Source organism: Pygocentrus nattereri, chromosome 20, assembly GCF_015220715.1.
Source record: "Pygocentrus nattereri isolate fPygNat1 chromosome 20, fPygNat1.pri, whole genome shotgun sequence".
Lineage (NCBI taxonomy): Eukaryota > Metazoa > Chordata > Actinopteri > Characiformes > Serrasalmidae > Pygocentrus > Pygocentrus nattereri.
The window spans coordinates 11639037-11664611 of NC_051230.1; the positions used below are offsets into that span (position 1 = coordinate 11639037).

Sequence of the window (25575 nt, forward strand, 5' to 3'; positions counted from 1 at the left end):
CCAGAATTGGCCCTTAAAAGCAGATATGACTCAAAACCTTGCACACCTGTCTAGCATCTAGCCCAATTTTGGCTCACATACCTAATATCTGCCCAGAAGCCAACCAACATGTGTGTATGTAAGCCAAAATTGGCCCAGAACTATCTGCTATCTGGCTGGGCCACTTAGGACATGCCAGACTTGGGCCAAAAGTACTGAAGCATAAGTCAACCAAACACAGATCTGCCACAATTTTGCTGTGCTGTGGCACAATTCCTTCATCCACATTGTTGGACAACAACTTTCACATCGGAATTGGCTCTTAAAAGCAGATATGAGTAAAAACCATATACACCTGTCCAGCATCTGGCCCCTTTCTGGGCCCACCTGCCTAATATCTGCCCAGGCATCAACCAACAGTCACATACATAAGGCAAAATTGGTCCAGAACTGTCTGCTATTTGGGTGAGTTTCAGTAGAATTGAGCATTTCACACTAACTGTATTTGAATGATTTTGCATCTTAACAATTTCATTTATGCAAACGTTCCCCTTTAAATGCTAGCTTAGGCAGAGAAAACCCTTTGAGACTTGTGCCTGCATGGGTTTTCATTTGCGAAAAAAAAGCAACTGCGTTAAACTACATTACCCAGAATTCCACAAAGCCGTGTAATTTTTAGGCCCTGCGCCCCTAGTGGTAAAAATGATCGTGCACGCAATCGGCCTCACAGCTAGAGAAGGCTGCGGTGCTCAGACCACAGATCTGTGGTGAGTAGAGACAGCGAGAGAGCTCCGCTAGGACATATGCTCATCCGCAAAGGTGAAGCAGACTCTGCTGTGGTCAGCACTGACAGGGGCCAGTAAGGAGGAGCTCTGCAAAGGCTCATATTCCCCCTGTTCTTTGTGAAACCGAAGCTTATTCTCCAGTGAAGATGGGCAATCGGGGAATGGAGGAGTTGATTCCTCTGGTGAACAAGCTGCAGGACGCCTTTTCTGCAATCGGACAAAATGCCAATCTGGACCTGCCCCAAATCGCCGTGGTCGGAGGTCAGAGTGCTGGGAAAAGCTCGGTTTTGGAGAACTTCGTTGGAAAGTAAGTGATACAGGAGCTTCATTGATGATGCTCCTTAGCTGAATGATAAATAACCGTGGTAGGCTAATTCACATTACACCTCTAAGAGAAGAAGCGAACTCACAGATTTGCTGAAACGGACGTATAATTGCTTAAAATTAGGCTTTGCAATGTATAGTTGTTCGATCATTGTTCGACTAGTCGTTCTTTCAGTTCATTTTCATGTTGAGAAATGCAGAGACTTGTAAATCACTGACAGCCAGTGCGGCCCCCTAAAGCTCCCTATAGGTAATAAAAACAGGGATTTCCTCACCAAACCTCGACCATGTACACGGCACTGCTTATTACCATCTAAATCAGGTCGGTACTAAGGGCAGGAAGAAATGCCTGAAAAGGGGGATTCCAGGGAGGGTTTCAGTGAATCCTCTGTGATGATTTACTACACAGTTGTGAATTTAATGCAGGTCTGACCTATAGGCTGTTGGCTACTGCCTGATTAGCTTAATGCTTGTGTAACATCAGGAACAGCAGCCCTCGTCGTGAACACCGTGACCGGCCTGTTGAGATCTTCTGCAGGCGGGTTCGTTATGAATTAATTCGATACAATCGCCTAATTTCGAGATGGAGAAGAGCCAGTAGGATTTATTGCCTGGTCGGTGGTTGTAAGCCCTCACTGGGCGTAACTCGGCATCATTGGGTCTCTAGACCATGGCTCCACCGTTTTGACCAATCTCGTTGTTACTTTGTGGTTTGACCTTTCAGCATCCGATTGTATGAGGATGTGGTTTGATGCCACCATGATTGTCATTCTGCTGGACCCGTTAGTGCAGCACGATGCTTGCGCAAATGAGAGAGAGAGAGAGAAAGAGAGGGAGAGAGAGAGAGTCAGTGGGGAGGGGGGAGCTGCTGGTGAGGGATGAGAACGTGAGTGAGAGAGAGGTACGGGTGGGGGGAGGGGGGGGGGGGGGGGGCTTGTAGTGGGCTGCCTATCAAAGCCATCCCCTTTTCTGTATTATATATATATATATATATATATATATATATATATATATATATATATATATATATATATATATATATATATATATATCTTATGTTTCTCAACCATAAATGCCTGTATCTAAAATTTTAAAAAATCCTGGGTCTGTATGTTCTCCAAGGTGAGTTTTTGGTCACATGAGACTTCTTTTAACAAAACAGTAAAAAATCGTAAGGCAACTCTGAATAAATGTATAACAATGATTTACTCACAAATTCAATTACTGTTCCATTCGAAAGGATTCTGTTTGATGTTCTTTTATCACTATCAGATTAGAGGTCTTCAAATGCAGACCTTGAATCTGGTTAACCAGTCCTAGATTTAGTAATCACTGGTAGGTATGACACCAGATGGCCAATCAATTACATCTACCCTCCTGTTAACTACCACTGATTACAACATCCACATCCTGACACTGGATCAAAGGTCTGGATCTGAAGACCTCTGTTTTAGGCCAATCAGTTCTGTGGCATTTTCCCTCACTAAATGTTGTTGAACATGATTGGGTTAAATCAGACTTAAACAAGACCACAGCAAGGTAGTTTATGGTGGTTTCAGGACCAAGGACAGTTCTCTCAAGGGGTTCTGTGATATGGTGAGATCTGGTAGACACATTGCTGTCATCTGCTTTGGCTCCAGATTTCAACTGATCAGATGTGGCTTAGTCACTAATTGCCAGTATGTTTCTGGTTTCTCTCAGGATTGCAAGAACATTTGCATTTCTCCTCACAGAGTGGTCATTATAAGGCAAAGACAGCCCCCTTCACCCCCTCCCAAGAAACATATGGTTCTTACGGGCTACCAGCTTCTAGTCTCTCCCGCCCCACTCTGCACCCAACACAGAGAGCTTTGTGCACTCCTGCAGGAGCGGTACAAGCTGTAAGCCCAAATCGAGACACCAGAGTCTCTGCTGTTACGTTGCGATGTTCAATGCTCTCTCCTGTCTTTTCTCTGGCTCTCCATTGTGCACTCTCAGGTTCAGAGTGACCAATGCTCCATGCTGTTCACACTGTGGACGTTGTGTAAACTGAGGAGTCTGTCATGCTGTTCTGCCACAATCAGGCCCTTTGATTGGCAGCAAAATGGATGCTGTTGTTCATTTTCAAGGAGGCGAAAGGATTGTTTTGTTTGTTTTAAGTGGGCTTGCAGCCAATCTAGATATATAATTAATTTTTAACAGAAAACTGAGCAATAACAGCCTTTTATCACAAGAATATAATCAGGGAGGTCAGCTATCATTTCTGTTAGCTATAGACTAAGTTTATGGTAGTTTCTTGTAATGAAAAATGGCTGGTCAGTCTAATTATGTGTTACACGTGTTTTGAGCAGGCAGTTATTGTTAACTGTGAGGAAATGTTTTAATGTATGTATAATACAATAGCAAACATCTACAGTAGCTAGACATGAGTGATTTCAACTGGAGAGTATGCCGTGTGAAGTGAGTGAAAACAGAGAATTTGACTTCTCAAAATCATTTATAACAATTATAAATTATATCAATTATAATCAATTATAACATATACTTCACTGCCCACTTTACACCTGTACTTCTGCACTCTATAAAGTCATGCAAACATGGGTCAAGAGCTTTCAGACATCAGAATGAGGAAACATAGTTGTGAGTGATTTAGAAATCGCTGATCGACTAGGAGTTTCAGTAGTCTCTAGTATCTACAGAATGGTGTGAAAAAAAGCACCCAGTGAGCTGCAGTTCTGTGGGCAGAAACAACTTGTTAAATGATGAATCAGAGGAGATTGGCCAGAGTTATTTGAGCTGACAGGAAGGCTACTGTAACTCTTTACAACAGTAATGATCAGAAAAGCATTTCTTGTACAGCTAAATGCTGTAAATGTAAATGTAAATAACAACTGTTTACAACAGCGATGATCAGAAGAGCATTTTTAAATGCAAAATACATCAAATCCTGAGGGAGATGGGTTACAGCAGAACAAGACCACATCCACTCCCTTTAGCCAAAAACATGAATCTACACTGCAGGGGGCACAGGCCCATCAAAACTGGAGAGTTGAAAATGAAAACGTCACCTGGTCTGATAAATCTCAGTGTCTTCTGTGACATGCAGATGGTAGAATCAGAATCTGGTGTATGCTGCTTTGTGTTAACAGTTCAAGTTGTGGTGATGCAATGGTGTTTCTTGGCACACATTAGCTCCCCTACTATCAACTGTGCATCATTGCAATGCTACAGCCTGTCTTAATATTGTTGCTGACCATATGTTTTCCCTTTATGGCCACAACTGATCAAACTTGTAATGGCTACCAGCATGATAAGATAAGATAAGATAAGATAAGATAAGATAAGATAAGATAAGATAAGATAAGATACTCAAGGTCCCATTTAACTCCCAAAAGTAACAATAAATAATAAATAGTAAGGTGCATATAACAGCAGCATGAAACACAGCAGCATGAGAATGTGGTAGAAGGTGTACATCTTAATTCTGGTAATGTATAAAGTGACATGTATAAAGTGACATTTGTAGGGGTGATATAGTGGAGGTACTGATTCAGTACAGCAGCAGAGATAAATAAGTGGACATGAAGTACCATTGCAGTGATGTCTAATTGGAATTCAAGAGTCTTACGGCTTCAGGAAAGAAGCCTTTTCTCAGTCTGGTTGTTTTACTCTTAATACACCGTGTGACATGGCAAACGTTATCTTAAACTGTTTCCAGTAAATCCAATAGAGCATCTTTGAGATCTGATAAAACAGAATGAATGCATAAATGTGCAGCTGACAACTCTGCAGACATTAGGTAAATCAATAAAGGTCAACTTGACCAGATTCTGTAAGGAATGTGTCTAGAACCTCATCACATAGAACTGAGGCTGTTTTGAGAGCAAAGGGGGTCCTGCTCATTATTAGAATCATGTTTATAATAAGGTAGCTGGTGATTGTATGGATAAGAGTTTAATTAAATTTTTTTTTGGTTGATCTCACCTTTTGGCCAAAAAAGCTAAAAGAAATCTCTAGAATACTTTTTTGCTTTTGAGACAAATGGTGAGATTTACTAAGTGTTATGGTGTGTATGGTGTGGTTATGCTTTTTGCACATGACAACACACTCACAACTGATTTATCAATGTATGTGCAGAAGCTTTCATTGCAGTTGCACATGAGGGTTTTATTGACCTGCATTTTTTAGTGTACTTTATAAATGTGCATTTTAGGGCATAGCACTGTTACGGTGTAAAAGTTGTGGTGAAGATTACCTGAAGCTTAAACTGACAAGAAAAAAACAGGAAAAAGGGGTGCAATACTTTAAAATTGTGGAGAAGACCGATACTGTTATTAAAGGAAAGCTTCTCTTCTTGTCTCTTTCCCTAAAAAAATTATATAATGCTGCAGATTTCTTAAGAGTTCCTTCATTTTTGTCAGTTGTTTTTCATTTCTTTTACCTTTAACTGAACATTGGCTCAAAGTGGATCTGATATATTTGAAAAAGTTTGAAAATTGGCAAAAAATGTTTGTACAGAAATGAAAAAACTGAGATAAACCTTAGGTCTGATGTTTTATATCTATCTTCTGATGCTCTCTGAGTGGATCAGTGTTTTACTGGCACTGCAATTCAAAGTTAGCCTCTTTGTGCCTGATGTCATCTAAACTGTTGGTCATAGTAAGTCATGTGTAAACTAGAACCAGCTGCGTTAGCTAAATTTGTGCTTGCTCTGCAAGGTTTGTGTGCTCTTTGTTAAATCTGCCCCATAAAGTCTTGATTTATAGTTGAGAATCATTACACAAGGCTGCCATGCCCCCCCCCCTCCGTGCAATTTGGCTTGAAGGCTTTCCACATCATATCACTAAACAATTGCAGTACACTCCTAGTATTCCAGAATAATGCAATATTTACATTTTTACTCAGTTCAGCAGTGATGACATCTAACAAGAGAATGTAAAATGCTGATTTAGTTGATAATAATCAACTGGAATGTAAAATGCTGATTACGCTGATAATAATCATGGATTTTAATGATGCTGAATTGCATTATAGGATTCACATTGGAAGACATTGAAGAATTTGAATGAATCTCATCAAATCACTGCTACAGTCAGAAGTGCTGAACGGTTTGGCTGTGAAATTTTGAGTGTGTGACAGTGAGTGAGTGAGTCAGTGAGTGTGTGAAAATTGGGGATAGTTGTCATTGCTGTGGAGCTCACACTTCAGAACCGCACTGCAGTGTGTGCCTGCAGCTATGCGTATGCCATGTCTAGGATGTATGACAACAGTACACCACATACATCACCACATACATACTTTCTTAGCTTGCTATCTGTATCACACCACCTACACAAACACACTCGTTGGCCATAGTCTGGAAGATCTTTTCCATCTAGTTGCTCATTAACAGTTACAAACTCACACATTACTGGTGAAAACCAGTCGTCTATCCAGATACTGTAAAACAGACCAGAAGGAGATGAAATGTAGTCTTGTTCTTTTAATGCATTGCAGTCAATATGCGTCCTTTCTTGGCACCATCTGCTGCCTGTTGATTTCAGGGTTTACAGCTGTATTTGGTTGGGTATTATGTTTTATTGACTCTGCAAGGGAGATTTGTCATTTTGCTGTCTGACTAGGCCCAGGCTAGGAGAAGCACAGTGTCACCCCAGAGCAGCGCCACCTGGGGAAGTAGGGGTTAAATGTCTTGCCCAAGGACACAGCAGGGAATATCCAGTTAGCCCTGGGATTTGAACCAACGGCCTTCTGGTTCTCCTTTCAGTGGGTGACCAGCTACTCCTGGTGAAAATAATCCATCCTAATAAAAAATGTGGATCATAAGTAGACTTTGTATTATTCATATTGTTATTTTACTGCAAACAATATTTAGGCATGTAGGGGTGCACAATACAGATATAAAATGCAATATTCAGTAAAGCTGTTGGATATCAGAATGATTATTTGTGAAGTGTACAAGGTGCAGTTCTTCATGGTGATGCACGTTTGTTCTAACAGTAGCCGTTATTGCCTCGAACAATTCATGTACAAGCCTGAGACTGAGAATAATCACCAAGTTTGAAGCATTATTATAGGCTAGTAATTCAGGATGAGCTGTATGTGGGTGGGTTTTGCTGAATGGCTGAAGTTATAAGCTCTCCATGTGGCAGAGCAGGGTTCAAGCCCAGTGCAGGGAGGTAAACACTTGTTGGGCTTTTAATACAACATTCCTAACTACTTTATTCTGGTGCTATGCATCCAAAGTAATTTGTTCTGTTCTGCCATCATAGCCCATAATCATGTGTTTATTTTGACTTATGGTTAATATGACATATCTCTGTCTGCTGTGTCCGTAGCACACAGTCACTGACTCAGCACTCAATACATGTATATTAGTAGCCAATGGTTGCAGAAAAACAGAAAAAAATGACTCAAAACATACCTACAACATGGGTAGGTGTTTCAGGTGCTGTGAGTTGGCTTCTATTTAAAGTGTGTTTTTTGAAACACTTTTGTTGTTCTTGTCTAAGTACAGAGAAAATTGTCTGTGGTAATTGGCCATATGCTGCAGATGAAGCATATAGAGAAGGAAAAGTGCTATAGTAATCCATTAATATGCTGAAGGTGTGCAAAACTTGACCTTTCTGTTTCCTAACGTGCAGTCTTCTAAGGGCACCATCTGGAACTGAAGCAAGCTTTGTCATTTTTCAAACGTTCAGTTTCTTGTTTGTTTTAGATTTCCATTCAACACAATTACTGTGCATCATAAATAGAAGCAACTGCTACAGTGATTGCTGCTATTAGAATGAGTGACCCCTGTTCTGTTCCCTTAAAGGGATTTCCTACCCCGAGGCTCTGGCATTGTCACTCGTCGGCCCCTGGTGTTGCAGCTCATCAACTGCCCTACAGGTAATCCACACAGAACCCTCAGCACTACCTGCTGAGAGCTGGGACCATTGCTGCATAATACATGCAGTTAAGCATGCACAAAGAGGCAGTTAATGTACAATATGTACAAAGAAGCCGTAAATAGTCAGCCTGAGTATAGCACAGTTTTGTTTTCCTGTCTGCTTTAAATCACATTAAAAGTCTTGAGCTTTAGCCATTGGTCCACTCATTTTAATGCATAAAATATGTATTTATTTGTAGAGTATGCAGAGTTTCTTCACTGCAAAGGGAAAAAGTTCACTGATTTCGATGAGGTGCGTCAGGAGATCGAGGCAGAGACTGACCGCATCACTGGCCAAAACAAAGGGATCTCACCAGTTCCCATCAACCTGAGAGTTTATTCCCCTAATGGTAAGACTTCATAAAAGAGACACAATATTTTAGTTATTAGAAAAAATGTATTTGGTCATATTAAAGTATTATAGTCAATTTACATTCAGCCACTGTGGGGCCTGCAGAAAGAGGTTAAAATGCTGCTTAAAAACTGCTGATGAGACCTACAGTTATGTGAAGAAGTCAGCACACCCCCTGAAAAGATTTACTTTTTCAGCATATTCGCATATATAGATATCCAGTCTTGGTTTAAGCAATGTTGATAGATAAAGGTGATGTAATTCTGACACTTATATAACTTATATAACTGAAATAAACAGTAATGCAGTTTTCTTATATGGAAAAAGTAACAACATCCCTACGTATCTCACTTCTTCAAATGTGTCGAATTGAAATTAGGTGCTCCCGATTAGTTGCTTGAAGGATATCTTGAAGGAACTTATTTAAACCTCAGATATCTGGTCTGGTTTGCTTATTGTTATTAGAGTGTGTGGTATCATCATGTCTAGATCAAGAGCTCTCTGAGGCCTTCAGAAAGAAATTTGCAGATGCCTGAGTCTGGGGTTTAAGGGTTTAAGAGGATATCCCAAATATTGGAAATCTAGACCATGGGGTAATGCATAGTTTTGTCAAAGCTGGATGGTCATATTAGTCCTGTGATTGGTGGACTGCTTGTGCAAGTGCTGCCAAAGATTAGGACTGCCCGGTTTATATTAAAAGGGAAGAATTTAAGTAAAATACATATATACTGTGTGCCCACAAGAGCAAGATTCACCTATTTAGAAGGAAGACATAGATATTTAGGAAGCCTTTAATAATATGTCAAAGTAGCATAGATATATACCTTTAGCCTTCATTACATACATAAAAATGGCAAGTAAAAAGCAAATTACATCATATTTAAGTCAATGAAGGTAATTTCGATATCTGGGTCCCATTTTTTGGGCATAAACATCCTGCAACACTGCACGCTAAAATGGACCTCTCTGCAGCATATTAGGCGCAGCTTTGCAAATTCAGTATTAATCTCCCAAGCAGTGATCACACCCACACACATATCAACACAGCTCCATGGATTTTCCACTGTTTTGTTGCAAAGACAGAACAACTATCTTTTAGAGATGGCATCACTTTTTATTTTCTGATAGAGATACTGATGTTGAAATGTTGAGTGTCATCTGATACCAATCTGATATTTTAAGCTTTAAAATGAGCTATTTTTAATTGAAGCATCACATAAAAGGGATTCCATTAATTTAAAAAATGTACACATAAGAGAACCGTGCCAAGTCAGGATTGTTCACAGTGGTAGTGATAGGAACCAGAGTTTAATGCTAATAAAAGCTTAAACAAAGCCACTATTACTGGAAAAAAATAGGCTGTATAGGAAGGAGTACATAGCTAACCTCACATCACACAGTGTAAGTGTGTGATTGTTCAGGATAGATTTGTTAAAGGAATTGGATTAATTCTGTTTTTCCATCCTATATCTGATCCATAATTTTCTGCTGATATCAGATCAGAGCCATTTCTACTACCTTTTATGTCTTTTGGTTTCACTAATGTGGACATACATTTTATATGCAATTATGTCTGCTTAGAAACTTGTGATTATTTCCCATCCAGTCCTAAATCTCACTCTGGTGGACTTGCCTGGGATGACCAAAGTGCCGGTAGGAGACCAGCCGGCCGATATTGAGTCCCAGATCAGGGACATGATCATGCAGTTCGTTACCAAGGAGAACTGCCTGCTGCTGGCTGTCTCGCCAGCCAACTCTGACCTCGCCAACTCAGATGCCCTCAAGATCGCCAAGGAAGTGGATCCTCAAGGTATGAGCTAAACTCACACAGTTCATGTCCATCGGTGTGTTTTGATGCAAATCATTTGAGACGTCCAGCCTTAAGTGGCCACTTGCCATGAAAACGGCCAGACTTACTGACTTGTAGACGCTCTGGTTTTTAGTAGGTCAGAGCCGAGTGAGTTCAAGGGCTGTTATTTACAGCCTTCATGAATGATGCAGCATGAAAATGAAACTTTCTTCCTTAAGTCAGAAATAGACCGAAACTCAGATAGCCTGAGTTCTCTGGCTTTCTAGGGTCTGTTGCTGTGAAATAGAACATATTTATGTAACAGGGGGTAGTAAAAACTGGAATAATGGAAAAAAATTTAAAAGTTAGATATACTTAAATAGGATTCTCATTTAGGCTACGTTCACATTCCAAGCCACATTACTCAAATCTGATCTCTCTGAAACATTTAGGTAATTGATTCAAATCTGTCATTAATGTGAATGAAAATGGTGTCCCAAAATGACCCGCATGTGCATCCTATGCAGTAGCTTCACATGAAGGAATCACGTTGTCACGATTGGCCCCTCCCAGTCCTGTCCATGTGTTTGTGTTTTGGTCCAGCCCCCTCGTTTCATGACTCCACCCCTGATTGTTTCCACCTGTCCCTCATCAGCCCTGGTGTATTTAAGCTCTGTGTTTGCCCCTTGTATTTGCTGGTCTTTGTTGGTTGTTCTGGTGGTGTTTGTATTGGTCTTTGTTTGTATGTTTGATTCTGGTTTATGTCATGTCTGCCCCCTGATCAATCCGTGTTGGCTCTATGACCCTGGATTTGCCCTTAATACATCTCGCTTATCACCGCATATGCGTCCGCTTCCACGCTCCCCGTTACACACGTGTGTCACATGTAAAATCAGCAAATAAACTAACAAGCCTTGGCTGCGAAGATAATTAACTCTGAACAGCTCTAATCTGTTTATTATTAGAGTGAGACAATGGCACATGAATTTCAATCTGAGCATCACATTAAGGCCATATGTCCACTAATCAGATATGTATCTAATCTAATACTACATATGAAAGTGGCTCAGGTCGGATTTGAAAAGATCCAACTTGCGTTTCCATGCAGGCCTGAAAACATCAGATCTGAGTCACATTAGGGCAAAAAAATTGCATTTGTGCCACTTCAAACTGGTAATGTGAATGCAGCCTTATGCACTGTTTTGCTTATGTGTTTATTTTCAAGTGTGAATATATTTCCTCATATGCATGCTTATATGTGTATTTGCTTCTGAGCAGGACTGAGAACGATTGGTGTTATTACCAAACTTGACCTGATGGATGAGGGCACGGATGCTCGTGAAATCTTGGAGAATAAGCTTCTTCCTTTGCGCAGAGGTGAACTTCACTCACAAGAAGACGTTCTATTCACTCTGTCCACCTATACATAGGAAGTCTGTGCGTCATGTTCGAGTCAGCAAGTTATTTTAGATAACCAATTTAGGTGCACTTTGTTCACTTGTTGCTCTAAAAGGAAAAAGCCCACTCTTCACTGTAAATGGTTTCCCAGGTGATAAGCTGACCTTTCTGTGATTTTCTAGCTCCATCCTGATTGCTCATCACTGTATTACTGAATTACTCTCATCTTGTATTTCTGAATTCACTGAGTTCAGCCAAGATAGTACTTATTCATTTATCTCCATTCACATTATCACATTATTATATGCTGCAATGGGCATTTTAATGGTACAGGTTGATCAGGCAAGAAACAGGGATTGTGGTTGGTTTTTGGTGTGGGAGTAATGTAACTCTACAGCAACACACTTTTGATTCAATTTCATTTGATTTGATGTTAAAAATAATACTTTCGAGTAGCTGGAGAATATTTAAGTACTTGGTTGTCAGAGGTAAGATTTTAGGCCCACCACTATAGAATATATTCTTTAGTTCTCACAGGGTCTTGCACACTTTGTACTTCAGTCATGTAGTCCTATTCTAACTCACTCTCTGATGCCCCCTGTAGGCTACATTGGGGTAGTGAACCGCAGTCAGAAGGATATCGATGGCAAAAAGGACATCACTGCTGCCATTGCAGCTGAGAGGAAGTTCTTCCTCACCCACCCATCCTATCGCCACCTGGCTGAACGCATGGGCACACCTTACCTGCAGAAAGCCCTCAATCAGGTAGAACTACCTCCACACATAAATGCTCAGCACTGGATTTCTGCTAAGGTTGTTTGTTTAGAACTCTTTCTGATCACTGTTTAAGACTCAGTGGAGGCTTGATAATATGGATAACATACAATATTGTCATTATTTTACTACACCTTGCAGTTGCAGTATGCCTTATGTATATGCCTCTGGACATTGTAATGCATGATTACTGTTCATTTAATGAATTAAAAAAAAAATATAAAATATATATATATATAACTATTCATATGCAATTAGCTTCTCTTTGTCTGACTAAATTGACTTGACTTGCTTATAGTAACTGGCTAACCACATTCTAGACACGTTGCCTGAGCTTAAATAGAGAACCATTTGATTTATACAGAAGAAGTCTTGGGAATTTTTAAAATTAATTTTCTGTTGGAAAAATATATTTTGTTAATAACCATAAGTATTATATTAAAATCTATACCATTAGTTTTGTCTTAATCTGACCAATTGATATCCTCTACTTATAGCAACTGACCAACCACATTCGAGACACGCTGCCAGGGTTGAGGAACAAACTGCAGAGCCAGCTGCTGTCCATCGAGAAGGAGGTGGAGGAGTACAAGAACTTCCGTCCAGATGATCCGTCTCGCAAGACTAAAGCTCTGCTGCAGTGAGTCAAATCTCTGTACTTCTGCATCACCATTTCCAGCAGCACTTGAAAGTACAGTAAGTCGTAAGTGTGTGTTTGTATTTAATAGTACAGGTGTCAAAAGAATTATTTGGATCAGTGCCATTGCATCGCTCCAAAGATCCTTTTTTAGCACCATTATTTAGATGGGTTTAGATAGATGAGTGTTAACCCTTATTCACATCTCAACCATCCTGTTCTCATTTTTCTTTTTTAAAGTTCAATTACAAGGACAGAGAAACATGGTGAAGTTCAGCGCACATATGTACTCATTCATGTGAGCCAGCTGCTGCTTTTTCTGCTTGCAGGATGGTTCAGCAATTCGCTGTGGACTTTGAAAAGCGTATCGAAGGCTCTGGGGATCAGATTGACACCTATGAGCTGTCGGGGGGAGCCAGAATCAACCGTATCTTCCATGAGCGCTTCCCATTTGAACTGGTCAAGGTGACTATTACTATAATATAAACCATTCTTTCTGAGGGGACGTCTGTGTCTGCAAGTTGAGTCTTAGAAGTGAGCTGTATTTTCAGCTTCTCACGATCCATGCTGGTCTTTGATTTTTACACAGTACTGTACATGAATGGATTTGGTATTTTCTGGTAATTGGTGTATTACAGAAGTTGTTAGTAATACATCTAAACAAAGGTTTTAAAGGCTCCTGCCTTTCACTCTTTTTTCATTGTGTAGATGGAGTTCGATGAAAAAGAACTGCGTAAGGAGATCAGCTATGCTATTAAGAACATCCATGGTATCAGGTGAGTAGTGTGCGTGTATCCATACACTTGACAGTTTTGGAACCTGCATCATAAAGAAAGTCTGACACAAAAAGTATTTTAACAAAATATAATAAAATATATACTATTATATATAATATATAGAATTTCCATGAAGTTCTTCATGATACCATTAAAGCACAGGATTTTAACTTATTATCTCTTTCTCTTTTGCTCACTCTTTCTCTCTCATCACTCAGGACTGGTCTCTTCACCCCAGACATGGCCTTTGAGACAATTGTGAAGAGGCAGATCGCTAAGATTAAAGAGCCATGTCAGAAGTGTGTGGATTTGGTCATTTCTGAGCTGGTCAATACAGTCAGGCAGTGCACTAAGAAGGTAAAGCTGGATATCCTTTCCGTTCATATTGAGATGTTTGTTTTACAGTACAGACAGAAATGCTCAAAAGTAAAGCAAAATTTTTAGTTTTTACAGTGTGAGTTTTGTATCGTGCTCCATAGCTGGCCCAGTACCCAATGCTAAGAGAGGAGATGGAGAGGATTGTCACACAGCACATCCGTGATAGAGAGAGTCGTACCAAGACTCAGGTATGTCTGTACTTATTCTGCTGTAGCACTGTGACAGAATTACAGTATTTATTATAATTACAACAGTTTATTTAGAGATGGGATTAAAAAATAGTTGCTTATTTGATAAGAAATAGTAAATGAGATTGAATGTGACATATTTTTGTAATTTGTGGGCTAGGTGATGCTTCTCATTGACATTGAGCTGGCCTATATGAACACCAACCATGAGGATTTCATTGGATTTGCTAAGTAAGACCATACATCTTATGGTTTGCATACAGATTATATCTTTGCTGTGATATCAAAAACCTTGAAACTCTATTTTTTACACCCCTTGAAAATTCCAGCAACTCTTGACACTGATAGAGATTTCAAGACATAAAGATCTTTTCCAGAAATGGTGTAGAATTGTTTAATATAAAAGTTAAGAATGTTTTAGCCTTTTTTGCCTTTCAGTGATACAAGGTTTTGTTACAGCAGTGCCATTATACACTAAGGTTAACAGAAAAGTAATCTTTGTTTGTGTAACACATGGTTTGCTTAGGTTTTTCTGATCTTGGTGTTTGCTCTTCAGCGCCCAGCAGAGAAGCAGTCAGATGAGTAAGAAGAAAGCTGCAGGAAATCAGGTAGTGACACGCCTACACAAAACAAACTGCAGATACTTGCGCCTTTGGTAAAGCAGTTGGCATAGTACTATGTGATGCCTATGATAATAATCAAAATGTAGCTACTTGTACAATTACCCTACATCACCTGCCATTGTACACTGACTCATGGGGCATGATAAAGAAAATTCAAATGTCATAGCTATTTGACACAATTATGATAATGACAGTTTACTATTCGAGAGCTTTTAAACTATACCATTAAGAGTGCAGCATTCAACTCTTAAACTTGATGAATAGTAATATCTGATTGAATGGACAGTACCAATAAATTTGTCCTCTGGTTTTGTTTGTTTCCATTTGCCGCTCTTTTTTCCTCTCTGCGTCTCTCGCTCTGCTCTCTGCTCTGTCTTTTTCAGCTTATCTAATTACCTCTCTTAAACCCTCTCCTTTGCTTTGCCACTGTTGCTATGGCAATGGCGCTACAGGATGAGATAATGGTAAGTATGCACAGAGTGTTGTCTGTATGGTGCATGTTTGTGTGTGTGTGTGTGTGTGTGTGTATGTGGTAATGGACTGGGGTTTTTGCGAGGGTTTGTGAATGAAGCCAATAAACTGCCAAATCAAAATTATACCAAACACTATTTCCATGCTTTAATTGCACCTGTCTTATACAAAACAAATCAGGGTAATTTTCCTCCAGCCATGCCTCTGGCCTTTGGTTTTTGTAGTACATTGAAAGAGGCTTCTTATAATGTACATAATGGTGGAGGCCTTGAAGAAATAATATAAGGTTCAGAACAGTGGCCCTGCATGCTCCTGCAATAACCCACCACCAACAATACACACATTTGTTTTTATACAATGTCAAGACATATATGTATGTAACTCTCTATATGTAATAACACTATGTCCTTTAGGTATTATACATATTATTGCTGCCAAAACAAAAACCTTGTATCTCCTTAACAAGAGAAGGAGACAACTTTCCTAACCTTAACTATATGTTCATGTTACAAGATTTTATTCTGTGTCATTTTGAACCATTTCTATTGTTCTGTTTGTCTTGAAATTTTGACACTGTGTATTCAAATTTATATCAAATAGGAAATATCAAATATATATCAAAAAGGAATAAAAAAAAACAATCAAAATGGATGTACAAGGTTTTGTTCAGACAGTGACTATATGAAAGTAACCATGTGTAATAACGTGTTTCAATGAGGTATATGTAATAACAAAATGTCCCATATGTATCAAACATTTTATCTCCAAAATGGTAAAAACAGATTTCTATTAAGTAATTTTGGATGACCCTAACCCTGAACCTAACCCTAAGCTTAACCTTAGTAACCAAAAGAAATAATTGTGCCCTTTCAGTTTTAAAAAATGAAACATGGAGCTTTTGTAGAAAAAAACAAAATCAAGGCAATTTTGTTGGAAAACACATACATGGAAACAATACAGAACTATTCTCAGGGTTGGGATGTAATGGAATACAGGTATTAACAACACATATTCAGAAAGCAGAAATTAGGCATCTTAATTCAGTACAAATTACATTTTTGGAGAATACTTTTAGAATGCTCACTGGAAAAAATTAAATCTTCAAATAAACACCATCAGTGTTTATTAGCTATGGCATGTAGTAAACATCTTCATTAGATGAATTCTAAAGAGGACCTCATTTGATGGCTTCTTTATAAACACTTAAGTTTCGACTAAAGCCTGAGTAGACTGATAAATCAAAGTGAGGAGGCAGTAAGTAATCTCACTGTTACTGAGCTCTTTTGAGGGATGATCAAACCAATAATCTATCAGTGACATGTTGGCAAGTGTTGCCTCAGTGTTGTACTGTGCTACTGTGGGAGCAGCAGTGGACTGAAGCAGGCAGGGAGAGAGGAAAAAAATTGAACATTCATTTAAAAGATTTTTTTCATGAATCTTACTTACAGAATAATTAACAACACAAAGAAAACTGCCAACCTCTAACAATGAGGAACAGTGTGAATGAAGTAAACAAACAAAAAAATCCCCCTCTGCCTTACTGAGATGTATTGCAAATGTGTTGTAAATTTATTTTGAATACATTACTTTTTTGCTGAATATATTTTGGACAGTGTATTCAGTATTCAAACATCACTACTTTTTCAAAGAATTTGCACAGCACTAACTTTGTGAGGTATGTGTGTGTGTAGGTGATCAGGAAGGGCTGGCTAACCATCAATAACATTGGTATCATGAAGGGAGGAGCGAAAGAGTACTGGTTTGTGCTGACTGCTGAGACTCTGTCGTGGTACAAAGATGATGAGGTGAGTCTTTTTCCCCTCTTCATTGCAAAAATGATATCAAAGCATATGAAAGCATTTTAAATGTAGTTACTATAGAAATAAAATATCATTATAAATATTGTCATAAGAACATAATAAGATTCAAACTGTTTGTAGACATTTCTGTTTTAAGTCATTTTATGTAGTTTATGATGTTCCACTGGCAGATAATTTTGCTTGATTTGACTGCTTTGTTTAAACAGCTGTACAATTAAATTACTATTTAGGATGCTTTTACTTGCTAGTGTATCATATTTTTCTTTGCTGCGTACATGCTTTCTTGATGTTCTCTGAAGTCTTCTAAAATCCACTAAATCATCTCTTGTATACTTAAATGCTCTGATTCTTTCATACTTCAAGGTTAGGGAGGGGTTTTAGTTGCCCTCACACCATCAAGCCCAGTGTATTTAGGCTATGTGTCTGGGAGCCCGTTTTCCCTGTGATTAATGCATTGGCTCTAATGTATTGTTTTGATTATGCTGTTTCCCTGGAAAGTGTTCAGCTTGTCTGAAGGCGTTGGGTAGGTGAGGACAGTCACTGTAGTGCAGAGATTTTCAGTGCATTAATTTAAGCGAACACAGGAACTCTATTCTTAGCTGTGGTTATAACACAACATTGCAACCCTGCAGTGCTCTGATTAGGTGCATGTGTGCTACGGTACCTCCATGACCCTCAGCCCAGCCCCCACCCTGTGGCCCAGACGGCAGGCATGAAGCTGTAGTAGACCAGGCTAGTTTGGGCCTAGGAGAAGGGGGGGGCATATGGTTTTCATTACCATACATACCAGACTCTGAGTCTGCAAGCCCAACACTTCCTCAAGTCTTTCTGAAGAAAAGCCTAACACTTCCTAAATCTCCCCAAAAGTTGGGGCAAGTGGAAAAGGCCTTTTGTCTGTTCAGATACAAAATTTTTCTAGATGGAAATATCTGTAACTGTAAATGTAAGATTTGTAAAGGGTGTAAAAATGATTTTGGCCATTAAAACAACTTGACAGGTCTACTGTTGCAGGTATAATCTTGGACATATTGTGAAAAAAGTGCATTGAATGAGCTTAATACAAATGTGTGCAGCATTTGTATTATATATTATATATTGCATCAACACAATTTGGCTTTCCTGTACAGTCCCTTGGTTACTGGAATTAGCCAGGTAAGGAGGTACAAACTCCACAGTATTACGTTATTTTTTTCAACACAGTTCCAAGACAGTCTATCTAAATCACACTGCATTGCCCAAAAGGTTCTAGGCATTAATCGGGTAAGTGCGTAATATAAATCCACAATACTGAGTAATTATTATGAGTAAAAAGTACCCAGTAGTCCAATAGTGTAAAAAGTACAGTAATACAATAGTATGTGCATGTTTATTATCTGCAAGTGACATTGAATCTGGGCTGTAAAAGGAAGCAGTGATTCTTACTGTGGTTTTACTGGGTCCTTACCACTTATTTCCAAAAACTATTTTTGTGCATTGTGCCCCCATTTTATGCCATACAACTGGTACTTGGAGTTTCCACATTACTATTAAAGTTTATTGTGTATATGTTTGTACTTACCGTTTTGTTACTATATTATTAGCTGGAACATGTTAGTCATTCCACTTTAAATCACTGCACTTTTCATTATCTTACCCAATATAATTACACATGCTTTGGAGTTTGTACCACATTGTACTACACATGTATCATTACCTGGTTAATATCTAGAATTTAGTAAAAGAAGGTGTTACCCATGGTTCTGTCTTTTAGTTCATTTCCTTTTCGGTTTTAGTAATAATTGTGTTGATGTAATATATTTCATTCATTTTGGAACAAGGTACACATTTGAATAAGGCAGCCCTTTTTTAGGGTATTTGTGCATGAAATTCTTTGTTCACTTGATCACACATTGCAAAGAAATACACCTTTCTATAGAAATTAGTCTTTTTATTTTGCTTTTTATGTTCATCATACATGTTGCAGTCATTCTGTTATCTCATACATATTTTATTCATTATTCATACAAGTTTGTACTGATTAAAGCATAGGCACACATTTACACCAAGAGTACATATATAATATACTGTTGTCCATGGCTGATGGGCTTTAATATGCGTTCCCTTGGTCAGCCTAACCAATGTGCAGACTACTGTACAATCACTACTTCCTGAACAGGTAGTCTGAACACTGGGTAAGCGGACCAGGCCTCTAAATTCACAGGGATGGAGGAGGGCAGTCCACTCCAAACTGTTCTGCTCCACTGAAAAACTAATACAGAACACTGACAAAAGCACAGGCATAGGCAAATGTGAATGAACACATGGAACACATTATTCTTGATTTAGCAGATGCATATACTTGTTTATTATTGCATATTAGATGTAGATTGTACATACATTATTGTGATTAGTTTCATCTTCTAAAAGGAGATTTTATTAACTATTTCAAAGCACAGAATTAGCCAATCTTATTCTATAATACAAAACAGACAAATCTACATGTATGTCTGATATAGATAGCATGATCACAGTCGTGTGGTGTTGCTGTTCAACTATCGTATGTTCTTATGATAGTTCACCACATTTTACTTGCAATCTATGGGTCTTGCTTGTTCCTAAAAAAAAATTACCTCACCATGTAACAAAAAATGCACCAGTATACCACAAATCATCTTGTAATTGATACAGGAAATGTCTAGAATATCTAGGCACAGTTAGAGAAGCTGGTTTCTGTTGCTGGACAGCGTCCACAACCTGTGCAGTGCATTATCTCTTTTTTAGATTTCAAAGCCCACATGCAGACCATAAGTACTTGAAAATACTATAAAGGATACCTCAGAGCTGGCAGGTCCGTGCCAAATGGCTTTGGCATGCGGCGATCAGACGGTTTCTCGCTCCTCTCAAAAACCTTTGTCCATCCTTTCCTCCATCCCTCCCTCTCTCTTTTTCTGTCTCTGTGGCTGAGCGCTGGTGGAGGTCCGAGTGAGCGAGCAAAGGAGCGGTGGGTGGGTCGGGGGGGGGTGAGGAGAGGAGGGTCCTCTGAGGGGTCTCAGTGTTTGATGGTGCTGAGAGAAGGCAGGAACGTGGGTGGCAAAAAAAGCCTTTTTCTCTCCCGGCCCTTTCACCTCGGTCAGCTGGTAAAGAGTCTTTACGCTATAAAAAAAGACAAAATCACTGCCGAGGTGGTCTCGGGTGAAATTCTCGAATAAATCTTTTGCCGACACTTAGCAAAAGCTGTAGAGAACTCACAACAAAGTTTTTAATGGAGGTTATTTCGCATGGAAGTGGATCAGCGGTCTAAGAAAGCTTCACATAGGGGCAAACGTAGATTTTGCCTAATCGACGTGGCAGATTTTTCCTCAGCAAGAGATGGAAAAATAGAGAAGGAAAGGGAGCAGGAGGAGGCGGAGCGTGTTTTTTCCCCTTTTTTGGGTTTATCTTTCTTTTCTTTTTTTTTAAACAGGAAGTGCAAGGTTATAGGTCAGCAGGAAGTGAGAATTGGCCTCTTTGGCAGGTCAGACTAATGTTGAAGACCTGTCAGTGGAAAGGCCGGCACCAACCTGAGTGTTTATGTGTTTCTGGTGATTGGTAGTGGGTTTCTCTGTGTGTGTGTGTGTGTGTGTGTGTGTGTGTGTGTGTGTGTGTGTGTATGTGTGTGTGTGTGTGTGTGTGTATGTGTGTGTTTCTTTTTCTTGCTGTGTGTGAGTTTGGGTTGGGGGGGGAGAGAGAGAGAGAGAGAGAGAGAGAGAGAGAGAGAGAGAGAGAGACTGAGAGACTCTGACTTAAGGAATGTTGGAGTTTCTTGGCATGGAGGCTGAGCTGTAGTATCTCCAGATGTGCAGGCCTTTGGTCTCTACCTCTCTCCGTGCTGCTTTCCTTCTGAAGCTCACTTCCTTTCCTCCAGCTGCATAAAGAGCTCTTTATACTGGCTTTAAACACACACATACTTGTTTTTGTACAATCTTAAGACATGGAGTCAACCATGTCCCATTTGTATCATATTGTCACTGTCCAAAATGGCAACTGTACAGAAGAGTCCAAAATGTTCTTAACCTTTAATGTAAAAAGTTAATATGAAGTGATTTTATTCCAAGTTATTTTTAAGCATTTCTATTGGTGCATTCATAATACAATTTTCATACAATGTTAAGGAGAGTTGCTTTGCTTGAATAATGTTTAAAATAAAAAATTAGTAAAGAGACACACCCCTGTACATGAGCTGTAAACAACCTGTTCTGTTAACTGAAACAAATGAAAATAGTTAATGCATTGCCTACAGCGAACAAATATTAAATATGTTTTTTTCTACGATTTTGAGTTTAACATATTGGGAAAAACATCAAATATAAAATGTACTACAGCTTTTGCACAAGCTACATTTTATGTAGTGTATCTTGTTTTTTTCTCTGCCAATGTGCTAAATTCTGCAAATAAGCAGTGCTTTAAGTGTGTTCTCTATAGAGGGTTGTGGTAATGTATTTTCACTTAGAAAATCAACAAAGCATATAATTTGGTGAGGGGTGTTCAAACTTTTGCATATGATTATATATTGTCATTGCAACAAAACATTGGAGCTCAGTTTATGTCTTTTTACATTGTTTGTAAACACCAGCTGCAATTTACAAAATTTCATGACAGAGAGACCACAAGGAATGGTCCAAAACTGCTTGGAATAACAATGTTTTTTACATTACCTTTCAGTGTAACTAATGAATGTATTTTCTGTCTCCTGAAAAGTACTGCTATACGAGATACGAGGTATAGTGTACATATGTACATATGTGTGTGTGTGTGTACAACCTATATGTAGTAAGAATCTTTTGAGCCTAACCTTAAACATAAGCACAACCACAGTAACCTAATAGATGTTTTTTTCTTTCAGTTTTGAACACTGAAATATGTAGTGTTTGCAAAAGCACTTAACATAATGACGCTCATTTCTTCAGTCCTGTTGTAGCTAGGTTAGCCCTGTTTTTTGGACATTTTTGTTCTGAAAATATCCTAAAACAAACAAACACACACATGCCACTGAAGGTAAAAAGCATAAGCATACATGCAGTTTTATAAATTCTAAGTTAATGCCCTAAAAATCTTTATCTACTGTTGTAGATTCTATTCTGTTATCAATAGACGCGTGCAGTTAAGCTTATACCTTATATAAGATTTCTGAATTCTCAATTCAGAATTCATTTATTAATGGCTGTAAATGAGGTCATAAACACATTACAATAATTAATAAGCAATTAGAACATAAATAGGGAGCTGTTATATCTAATGAATATGAATATCTAATGAAGCTGACAGGTTTGATGTTGACAGATGGAGACGAATAAGTAAGATAAGTAACCAAGATCTTAACAATACAGAGAATGCAGACTCACCATTTGGTGAGCAATATTTTACTGTTTTGAGGTGTCTATAATTATTAATTATTAAACATTAATACGTTTATTTTAATATTCACAAAATCTTAATAAGGTGTTATAAGGTCATCTTATTATAACATATCACCATGTTTGCTATACTAAGAAGTACAGCTAGTCAAAACTGTTCTTCTTTGATATAAATGACATGTGGTAGATGCTCTGATTCAGATCAACTTACAGTTTAGTCATGTTAGAGAAGCAGACAAATGTTCCATTAGTACTGGGTCATTTAATGCAGAATTTGTAAATTATAATCCATGCAGCTGTTGATGTGGTAAAGACTGCCATGTACATTATGGAGTGTAGAACTTTGCATGGTGAAAAGTTAGCCATGAGATTTCTGCAAAAAGGCAGATGATTTGATGTATATTATGCCCAGTGATGTTCAAAAAAGAGCAACTTAATGTAATACAATCTTCTCAGATAATATGATTGTATATGATAATATTATAATTGGTTTAATCAGAGTGACAATAAAAGGTGATTTATAAAAGTGGCATCTATTCCTATGCATTAAAAGAATTTGTTTGTCAAATGTTTGGCTTTTTTTGGTCATATTCTCTGCAAAATAAGTGTGCATCATTTTATTTACAGCATCCTGTTAATGGTAAGTAACAGTAAAATAGCCACTGTTTACTGTGATTTCAGTCACTTGGACATCAAGATTACTGTAATGTAGCTGTAATCCCCTGTATTTTACACAGTAGCCAGTATTTTACAGTGCATTTACATAGCTAATAAATAACCTGTGAATAAAGTATAAGTGTCAGTTAGCATATTCATTTACGCAGTTTTTCACTGTTTGCACAGTGTGCATTTTCAAATGTAATCTAACATAGAAAATATCTTAAGATAAGTTGATTTCACCATAACATAATGCATACATATTTTTACTATGAAAATACTGCACTCCTGGCAAGCATTGACAGTGAATGAATTTGTTGTCATGGGCAGAAACTGCTCAGAGCTAATCAAAATACTCTGACTGGGCTAAGTAAAAATGGTAAAGAAGGATCTTCGAGCTGGAGTGACAACTGTGGAGCTACAAGACATTCATATTGCTTTTTTACCATCATCTTTATGATATTTCTTTTTCCCCCTTTAGGGATATTGTAGACTAGTTAAATGAACAGCATTTCATTTAACAATATTCATTTCTTCTGAACTACAGCAAGTATGCCACTGGCCTTGAAGTGAAGTAACAAAGGAAGTGGAGTGGAACAGTGGCTGAGTGTAACACTCAAGGCTTTTATACGTTTTTTTAAAGAAACCAATTGCCACTTTACATGGATTTCTATATGTTTTTTACACTGACACAGCCAGACTATGAGAAAAATCAGACACTTTCTCAGACTTTGTGCTTCTGGTTCAGTATTTTCTCAGCCATCTTCTCCAAGATGCTGTTATTATTGGAGACATATCTATTATTATTGGATACTTACTGTGCAAGAGAAAAATGCTCTTAAGTTACAGGATGGTATGAGATTTAACTGAAAGTCTGTTGTACTGCTGGGCTTGAAATAGTGCACTGCGTGAAGTTTGAGGGTTTGGTAAAGTTTTATGGATTATCAGAGGCTTGTTTGATAGCTAACTCATAAAAATAAAGCCTCTTTCAAGTGATGTTACTTTTGCTTCCCTAAAGATCCTTTCAGAGGGTGTGTTTTTTTAAAGCAAGGGTTCTCTAAGTTTGCATCCAAGGACCCCTACCAGTGTAAAAAGTAATGTACAAATCTCCACCACCAACTGTTCAAATGGTAAGCACATTAGGCAAATATGTATTTGATGAGAGCTTGTAAGTTCTCAGATTGTGTGTGGCTTTTCACTTTTCAGAATTCAGCTGAACTACTAAATGAGAACTTAGCACTTTATCTGAGTTTTTTTTTTCCAAAGAGTGTATTCCTTACTCTTGTGTTTAATATTTTTTTTTGGTTAAATGTTTTGGTATCATCTGTGTTTAGTAAGCAGATATTGCAGTAGCTCAGCTGGCTTCCTGGCTTCATTTGCTAGACACAGATGACACATTTTGGTTTATCATCATTGTTCTCAGTAGAAATTCAATTGATTTGGCTTTAGCTTCTTCATCCATTTCAGTAAATCATGTGGTCTGATTATTTAGCTGTTTCAAATATTTGCCAATGGTTGCCATCTAGTTGATTTAACCCCTTAAAATCCCAAGATTATTACATACATATGCTTATTATTCAGTAACTACAGGGATCTTAATGCAATGTAGATAAGATTTCCTAACCTAGTAATGTTCATTTTTAGGTTCTAGAAGGGTGTAATGAAACGTTGGGCCTGCTAGTGGGCCTTGGCCATTTAGGGGGTTAATATCCGCGCCAATAAGCGCCAATGAGTGATGAGCATATCAAACATATTTTATTGTCTAATTTAAAATCTGTATTGGTGCCAAAAAAACCAAATAAATAAGTTTGAGTGAAAGTACACTGCCTTTGTTTTAAATGTTAATGAATCCGGTGATTAAGCTCCCTTTCTTTATTCATCATTCTCTTTAGTCTTATTGCTATTGTTTTATTTTGCTATCTGAAGTCAACCAGAAGAGCATACCTCACCCTTTTGAGACCTGGTTCCTCTCAGTATCACTTCCTCCTGCTCTTAGACAGTTTATCTGTTTGTGTATTGGTTCATTTCAGTGGTTGTTCCTCCTGCTCATAGGGAATTTTTCATTTAGAGTCTTTGCTCTTTTCAATCTTACTTTCTCATGCAATTAGGCAGTTTCTCCTTTTAAATCAAGGTTCCTCTTAGTGGTTCTTTTTCATATTCTTACAGAGATTTTTCCCTTTTGATTCTTGATTTCTTAAGGAAAATATGTATTTAATGAGAGCTCAATCTCTTCTGTAGTTGTGTGTGGCTTTTTATTTTTAGGAAGATGGACCCAGCTACTAAAAAAAGCTAAAGCTACTTTTTGATGGAACCCGTTATAACAAGTGCTATATTAAGTAATTTTA

At 38.3% G+C, this 25575-nt stretch overlaps 1 protein-coding gene across 3 annotated transcripts in view; it reads left to right on the forward strand.

Moving 5' to 3' along the window:
- The first annotated feature begins 692 nt into the window (after nucleotides 1-692).
- dnm1b (dynamin 1b) overlaps nucleotides 693-25575 on the forward strand; it is a 35109-nt gene continuing 10226 nt past the window's right edge. For all 3 annotated transcript variants that reach the window (XM_017691173.2, XM_017691174.2, XM_017691172.2), the window contains exons 1-15: nucleotides 693-1071; nucleotides 7882-7955; nucleotides 8196-8345; nucleotides 9954-10157; nucleotides 11415-11513; nucleotides 12139-12299; nucleotides 12806-12948; nucleotides 13275-13410; nucleotides 13654-13721; nucleotides 13940-14078; nucleotides 14201-14287; nucleotides 14448-14518; nucleotides 14844-14895; nucleotides 15363-15374; nucleotides 17073-17186. In XM_017691173.2, the coding sequence (XP_017546662.1) occupies nucleotides 911-1071; nucleotides 7882-7955; nucleotides 8196-8345; nucleotides 9954-10157; nucleotides 11415-11513; nucleotides 12139-12299; nucleotides 12806-12948; nucleotides 13275-13410; nucleotides 13654-13721; nucleotides 13940-14078; nucleotides 14201-14287; nucleotides 14448-14518; nucleotides 14844-14895; nucleotides 15363-15374; nucleotides 17073-17186 (1671 nt within the window). In that variant the 5' untranslated portion in view covers nucleotides 693-910. The remainder of the gene's footprint in view (nucleotides 1072-7881; nucleotides 7956-8195; nucleotides 8346-9953; nucleotides 10158-11414; nucleotides 11514-12138; nucleotides 12300-12805; nucleotides 12949-13274; nucleotides 13411-13653; nucleotides 13722-13939; nucleotides 14079-14200; nucleotides 14288-14447; nucleotides 14519-14843; nucleotides 14896-15362; nucleotides 15375-17072; nucleotides 17187-25575) is intronic.